The 8,233-nt window shown below is 40.4% G+C and overlaps 1 protein-coding gene across 1 annotated transcript; it reads right to left on the reverse strand.

Moving 5' to 3' along the window:
* Positions 1-846: 846 nt before the first annotated feature.
* On the reverse strand, positions 847-7,169 carry LOC103811394 (maltase-glucoamylase, intestinal-like; the record flags this gene model as incomplete). Its single annotated transcript, XM_009084401.1, has 9 exons — positions 847-995; positions 2,106-2,222; positions 2,729-2,897; positions 4,553-4,670; positions 5,088-5,172; positions 5,254-5,370; positions 5,482-5,595; positions 5,989-6,120; positions 7,044-7,169. Coding segments are annotated over 9 exons (1,127 nt in total), but the record flags the coding sequence as incomplete, so codon positions are not given.
* Positions 7,170-8,233: the final 1,064 nt, after the last annotated feature.

Raw genomic sequence — 8,233 nt, forward strand, 5'->3', positions numbered from 1 at the left:
GTTTGAACTTTAGTGTAATCTCAGTTTAATTTGCAAAAAAATGCCTTACCCTTTATCCAGAATGTTTTTAACCCAAAGGGAAAAGAACATTAAACAGTCCACATCGTAACTCCGTTGTGCCAGAGCTTTGGGCAGTAGCCTTTCAGACGTATTATTTGCACTCCTTTTAGTCAAGTCTTTGCATAAAGCATTTTGAAGCAGAGAACTGACTAAAAGCAGGTAAAAACATGAACTAAAAGATGAAGAGAGGGAAACCAAACCTCAGTTGGATTCCTGCTTCTTTCATACAGAAAAACTGAGTTGTTCTAAAAACCTGACTCAAATATTCGGAGGGGTTGTTAAGTCTGTGTTTATTAATCTCAGTTTATTTAATTTTAGCACCTGCTTCTACCCTCAAACATCTCAATCTCTGTTTTCCCTGTGCAATTTGTGGACACAGATGTGGGTTTCATAGATAGCATGCAGATGCAAGTGCTAAATTGGAAAAAAACCAAATGCTGTGGATGATTGTATTCTGCATATGAGGCTTTTTGGTGTTCATTCCTATTTTTGACATAAAAACCCAAAAATGCATATTTCCTAAGACGAGAAATTTTCAGAATTCTCCTTTCTTAGGGTTTTTTTTTGCCCTCACTGGAAAAAAATATGGGCTACATTTTAATGAAAATTCATTGTGTATATTAAGACTTATCTTTGTGCATGTAATTTGGTTTAATACTGTTCTTTTAAGAGAGAGCATGCAATAATAATACTGTGACTATTCTCATACAGATGTCAACAAGTATATGCATAAAAGCTCAAAGACTTGTGAGTAAATGGTGATAAAAACAGAGACTCCAAACTCACTCATGCATCAGTGAGCGCACCACTGTGCTCCCGTGAACGTGAGACTCGTAGAACAAGGTGTACAAGTATGGCAGCAGTGAGTATCTGATGCGAAGGGCAGCACGGGAGATCTTGGCAAACTCATCTCCAATCCAAACACTGTCTTGCTCCTGTTAAGGCAAAGCTTTGATTTGTACTGTGCATTTAACCTATGGACTGCAAATTCAACAGAGAACCTGTGTGCAACATAACAAGAGCTGTGCATGACATGATGCTATGAAAGTGAGTGCTTAAATAAAAAAACCCCACTGATTTGCAAATGGGAAGATGTATTCCGAGCAACATCTGTTATTACAAAACTCATGTTTGCATAAAACATCAAAGCTTTGATTTGTACTGTGCATTTAACCTATGGACTGCAAATTCAACAGAGAACCTGTGTGCAACATAACAAGAGCTGTGCATGACATGATGCTATGAAAGTGAGTGCTTAAATAAAAAAACCCCACTGATTTGCAAATGGGAAGATGTATTCCGAGCAACATCTGTTATTACAAAACTCATGTTTGCATAAAACATTTCAACTTAAAAGTTGCAGTGAGTTCAGAGATCAGCCCCACCACAACGTATGCGAGCCCTCTGCAACCACCCCTGATCTTGTGACGGGAGAGGAGCTGGGATTTCATGTCTATGCTCAGGAACAGACACCCTGTCTCTAGAAATTAATTTATCCTGCAGATGCAAGACCTCTGGGACAAAGGAGGTGAAACACAGGAGAAAGGGAAGACTGATAATCTGCAGATCAAAGTCAAAAGCATGATTACATTGACTGTTGCTATTGGTGCCTCTCCTTGGAGTTATCACATGTTTATAACTTGCTTTAAAACAGCAAGGATGGTGTATAATGACCTCTCTCCCCTCTCCGCCATACTTAGTAAAATTACAGAAGCACGGAGAAAAAAATTGAAGCAATGGAGGGAGTAGAAAGATGTGTTGACACTCACTGCCTCTTAAATAAAGCCTGGACTTCAGTAGGTAAAAGATGGAGCAGATGAATTTTACCAACAGCATAAGACCAGCATTTCTATGTCATTTTTACATTAGGGATGGGAAAAATTTACACTTCACTGTGTAACCCCTGCTCTCAATGCAACACTCCTTTTCACCCACTGCTCCAGTTTACCCAAGAATGGCAGGTTAATTTCTGAGAAAATAATACAAATTTCTGTCATCATTACTGTAATCATGGAATACTTCTTTATATAACTTTTTTTACTTACATTGTGTCCCAGTCCATTGTGGTTTCTGGAAAATGGATAGAAGGAGCCAAGCTGCATCCAGCGCAGGCAGAGTTCATAGGAAGTGTTATAGTTGAACCCACAGATATCAGCACCAATCTAAAGAAAAATACAATCATAAGTGTTTGTGACTGAGGCCCAATAATGAGACATTACAGAAGCTTTTTCATAAAAATAATTTTTTATAAGAAATACCTATTTCTCATTACTTAATCAGATTGCTTCATAATGACACAAATTTCCCTGGGTCTGAGACTGTACTAGCTCCTAGAGCAGCAACATCACTGTGGAATATTTGAGTGTGTTTCAATCATTATACAAATTCTCCATCGCAGTCTGCAAAGCCATAAATATATGAAGGGGCCTCGATCATAGAATACATAGGACAAAGGGGTCAGGTTTGGATGGCATGCAGTGATTCAGTCTGTACCTTGCAGTACTGTTTCTGTTTCCCTTCAGCAGCCAAGACTGATGACATTTAGCCTTTTTTAATCTGCAGTCTCTTCACTGTAGAGGCCGTTACTACTGGCTATCTCACATGTCTTGTTCAGAAAATATTTGAGTTAATTTGAAGTGCTATTGTGCCTGAAGGACACCAGACTTACATAGGGAATGCCAAAGAGGTTGAATTCCAGGATTCCAACGATTGACCGGCGCAGGTCCTTCCACTGGGAGTAGTTGTCACCCAGCCAGTGACCACCGTGCTTCCCACTGCCAACGAATGTGGACCGACTCAAGACAAAGGCTCGCTTGCCAGTTGCCTGCTGGACAGCACTGCAAAGAAAGGCAACAAGGTCATTAAAAACACGGATGGTAACCAAAAGATCACATGATCAGCCTGAGCATTGAGGCACAATTTTATTCACGTTCTTCATGAAACAATTTTTATTGTGGTCCCAAGTCACATGAAAATGTGGCTGCAAAACTGCAAGTAAAGGTAAGGTTTACTCAGCAACCAAAATAAAAATATTAAAACTAAAATGTACCTGATTTACAAAACAATTTTTCTCAGGCATTTTTGGTCTTCCTAAATAACAATTTGTGTTTCATTTATTCTTAGCAGTGCCTCAAAGTATAAAAATTGATACATAATTTCCTTTCTGTGTTAGTACATTCAGAAGCTTCCCCGGCTGGCATTGTGCAGCACAGCCAATGCCAGTGGCTCCAGGATGGACCCACCACTGCAGCAAGGTCAAGCCAATCAGTGGTGGTACTAACACCTCTGTGATAACATAGTTAAGAAAGAAAAAAGTTAGTGAACAGAAGCAATTCAGCCAGAGAAGAGAAGAGTGAGAACATGTGAGAGGAACAACTCTGCAGACACCAAGGTCAGTGGAGAAGGTGGAGGAGGAGCTACTCCAAGTGCCAGAGCTGAGGATTCCCTGCAGGAAGACCATGGTCAAGTAGCTGTGCCCCTGTAGCCCATGGAGGTCAGCAAGGTGCATGTCAGAGCACCTTGGATTTCCCCAAGCTGAATCTGTTTTGCCCATGAGAGTATTTGATGAGTGACTTCTCCCTGTCCTAATCTCAACTCATGAATCTTTTGTTATTTATTTTTCCCCTGCAAATTTGCAGAGGGGAGTGATAGAACAGATTTGGTGGGTGTCTGGTATCCAGCCAGGGTCAACCTGCTACAGCCTTATTAACAAATCTGTTACAAAATTCCTCACCATAGGTTAATCTCTGTACATAATTACATGTTGCAATATTATATATTGCAGGAAGTCAAATTCAATTCTGCTTAACATGATTTGGACAACACAATTTAGATTCTCTGGGATATCCTGGCATGAAATAATAATCATGCTGTTCACCATCCACCTCCTTCTCCCTTTCCTTGACGACATTTGATCAAGAGCTCTTTCATCCATACTCATACTGGCCCAGTATTCACTATTGAGTCTGTAAAGGCACAGAGGCTTTAAAGTACTTCAAAACTTGTTTCTGAGGCAAAAAAAATCTAAGAGCATTCCTGGAAGACTAAACATATTAACCTTAGGGACCATATGCAGCAAGCAGTGTAATCCTTGAACCATGTGGGACCCGCTGGTTCTGGTTTGTATGTGCACTGCTGGGACCAATAACTGGACAAGACTCCACATGCTTTGTATAAATGGCATTTTGGAGCCATTTCATGGATGTCCTGAGTAGGAGTGCTCTCCTCTGGCTGCCTTTGGCTCCATTTGCAAGTACAGGTGCTAATATGGACAATACCTGATCAAGTCAACTCTAGTCCAGAGCTGTATAAACAATTTGCTACAAGAGATTTATTGAATAATTTCAGTCTATCACAAACCATCACCAAACAGGTCCCAATATTGTCAAATGTATTTCTTGATGTAAATTATTGATTTCCCAGGTAACATCTGCCGCTTTTAAAATGCATTTCAATTACCTGAAATCTGATTAGAAATACTTAGAAAACTTACTCGAAAGTTGGTTTTGTCTCTGACCAGCCGAAGAGAGAGTGTGTGTTATAATGATCTCCAAGGTAAGTCTTGGAGTCAGGACACAATGTCATCTGTGCCAGGGACCGATCAGAAATTTCTGAAAATGATACAAAGCACTATAAATTCACATACATCACAGTTCAAACCTTCTCACATTTCTACACATTTAGGGGTGAAAACACTAAAGCATTTAGAGGAAAAGCTGAAGTACTGGACTTGCTCTGATTTGAGGTTTCCTGTTCTTCGATGCAGATAAGTTACTCAGAGAATGGCGGGAAAGGTCATTTTCCTAGTCCCGTTACAAGGCAGGGACAGAGGAAAGTGGTTGATTTTTGATACTCCATCAAAAATGAGCCACTGGAATCTTGGAAAAATATTTAACTGAACAAATGGAACAGGCAGGGAAGATGCAAAAAAAGAGGATGGATATCTTTTCTTTCCTAAAATATAGCCTATACAGGATTTAAAAAAATTTTTTAAATTAAAATATGATTGACAAGGATATTTGACTTACTAGGAATGTAGGGAGGGTTATTGATTTCATTATCAGCACACCCAGGATTCTGGCCTCTTCCAAAATTTGAGGGTTCGTTCATATCCTTTAATAAAGAGAGTGAGACGCGTCAAAAAAACTCATTTTCTTTTTTAAAAGAGGGGAGGACAGGTATAATGAGACATACAATCCAGATCCCATCGTAGTCAAGGACATCCTTAAACTCCACGCACATCTGGGTCCACCACTCCGCTGTCCTGGGGTTGGTGTAGTCAGGATACACAGACTCTCCGGGAGGCCACGCCTAGGGGTCACAGGGGTAAATCCTGGTTATTTTCTCATATCTGCTGCACAGCTACTCTATCATTTTGAAGCAGCAGTAGACCAAATGCTCCAGAGTATTTAATAAACTCACCTTCCCAGCAGCAGGAGTTACACCATCAGAGTTGTTCACCCAGACTCCCATTTCCTGGCCAAGATCATAAGGTCTGTAAGTGCCTGGCTCCTCATCCTTGGCTATGAAAGGGTCCTAAAAACAGCGATTACACTTCCATTACTGAAATCCCAGAGGTAAAAATTACTCTTCTATTTGAGTATTTTGTATTTTTAGAAAAATTTGTATTATGTTCATAATGTAGATTGCAAAAATGTTGGAAGAAAACAGCATTAAAATTTAACAAGAATTGAGAGCACATAATAATTTAGAATAAGCCATTAAAGATGTGTAATGAATATTTCTTGTATAAGGCAAAAGCAATGTGAAATTATTAAGTACTTTCAAGTTTATTTTTTTAAGACAGTCAATGCTCTGGAAAATCTACTAAAATAGGATATATGTATTAGAACCTAGATACTGCTATGAAGACTATGCTGTGAATAGGTCTGACAAATGGAGAAATAGCTGGCAACACTGTTAACTTACCAGAATCACAACACTGTGCATTCCTTTCTTCTTCAGTTCCTTGAGGAACTCTGGCAGACCGGCAAAATTCACTTTATCGTAGGTAAAGTCCAAGCGACGTTCCATGTAGTCGATATCAAGATGTTGGACATCCTAAATATTTTAAAAGTAAACATTAGATGAGAATCTCATCCCTCTCTGGAGATCTCAGCACAAGAAAGACATGGACATGTTAGAGCAAGTCCAGAGGAAGGCCACAAAAATGATCAGAGGGCTGGAGCACCTCTGCTATGAGGACAGGCTGAGAGAGTTTGGGTTCAGCCTGGAGAACAGAAGGCTCCGGGGAGACCTTGTTGCAGCCTTTCAATATTTATAGGGGGCTTACAAGAAAGACAGGGTCAGACTTCTTTTGTAGGACCTGTAGCAATAGAACAAGGGGTGATGGTTTTAAATTAAGAGGAGAAAGATTCAGACTAGACATAAGGAAGAAATTTTTTACAGTGAGGGTGGTGAAACACTGGAACAGTGCCCAGAGAGATGGTAAATGCTCCATCCATGGAAACTTTCAAGGTTAAGGTGGATGGGGCTCTGACCAACCTTACATAGTTGAAGATGTCCTTGCTCATTGCAGAGGGGTTAGACTAGATGGCCTTTAATGGTCCCTTCCAACTCAAACTATTTTATGATTCTATGATTTAAGTATCTGATACAGAAAATCAGACTGTCTGCAACTGCATTTCTAAAAGGTAACTAGCATAAGAAATGAAACCTAAGAGATTGGCCATAATAATAGTAAATAATTGTCAGGCCAAATTCAGCTCCTACAAACTTACATGGTCCAGCAACTATTTTGCAGTGAAATGCATCAGAAGTACCATAAAATGTTTTAAAAATGCTAGCACCTTGTACTGCAAAACAGCAAATCCACACCAGAATCTCCTGCTATGCTGCCAAGAGAAGAACTTAAACCTCATGCTCAAATGCTTCATAGAATAATTATTTTTCCTCTAGTATAATTTTATTTACCTCACTTTGGATTGTAAAATTAGCATGCACAGTGAAAAATTCATACTTACGTATGGGATATCATAGTGGTGCATGCGATCAACAGTTTGCTTTAAAACATCGATGCTGTTATAACCATAGCGGGAGAGCTGAAATCCCAGAGACCAGTAGGCTGGCATGTGTGGGCGTCCAATGGCCTACAGTGGGAAGGAGGAATACAGAAGTGCAAGGGGTTAGATAAGTTACACTGAAACACCAGGAGATGCTTCCAGCTCATTTCAGCCAGAAAGACCAGGATACAGGCATCATATCCCCATTAAATGCTCATTCCTTTCTCTGAGCAACAATTTGTACAATAGGCATCACTCCAAAAAAATACTTCTCCTGGTGGATCCTTGCCCTTCCCAGAGACCCCAAGCAATACCTACACTGTGCATCACTTCTAAGAACATCCGAGTGGAAGACATGGTGTATAAAACCCAGGCTAAAGTTAAATGAAGGTTTTGCTGTTGTCTCAACCTCTGGACAGTAGCACATGCCTTCCCTGACAGGGCACATGCCCCCAGAAATCCAGCATGTATCCTCATGCCACCTGCCCTGTGCCAAGTCCTCAAACCCTTTGGTCAACAGCAGGTGAATTTCCAACAAAACACAGCAACATAAGCTTTGAGATTTCTCTTGCCACATCCAGCTGAACTAACTCAAGAATCTGATGTTTATTCAAGCTTTCTGAAGTTTTAATCATATTTATACACCACCCTGATAAAATTCAGTTCCTTATGGCTGACTGCTCTTATTGCTGCCCACAGCCTTGTGTTGCCAGGCATTGACAACCCTCTTCAAGGTTGCCCTGGGAACGCAATGCTGAACTTGAAATTGCTTTAAAATACTTCACAGCTGCTAGAGCTCATGGGATTACAAAATGCACCAGACAGAAAAACAGACGTAGGAGAGTAGCAGAGAAAAGCTGAGGGTATTTTAATGCACCTCAGTTGAGCAACACACTGGGTAAGTTGCTTCCAAACACACAGTCAATCTTTAAGCACTAGGCATTACAAATTTGGCTACAGTGTGCTTTCACTTGTTGAGATGCTGCTATCTCACCTACAAAAAGCAGGAGGCCAGAACAACTGGTGAGGTTAATGATTTGAGTCTCTCTAGGAGGGATGCCCTGGCTGAGCAGCACAGCTGCACTGTAAGCCTGTTACTTGTCCTGTTCCACCAGCCTTAACTCTCTTCACCCTGCTCAACACATCAATTC

Source organism: Acanthisitta chloris, unplaced genomic scaffold, assembly GCF_000695815.1.
Source record: "Acanthisitta chloris isolate BGI_N310 unplaced genomic scaffold, ASM69581v1 scaffold2490, whole genome shotgun sequence".
Taxonomy (NCBI): Eukaryota; Metazoa; Chordata; class Aves; order Passeriformes; family Acanthisittidae; genus Acanthisitta; species Acanthisitta chloris.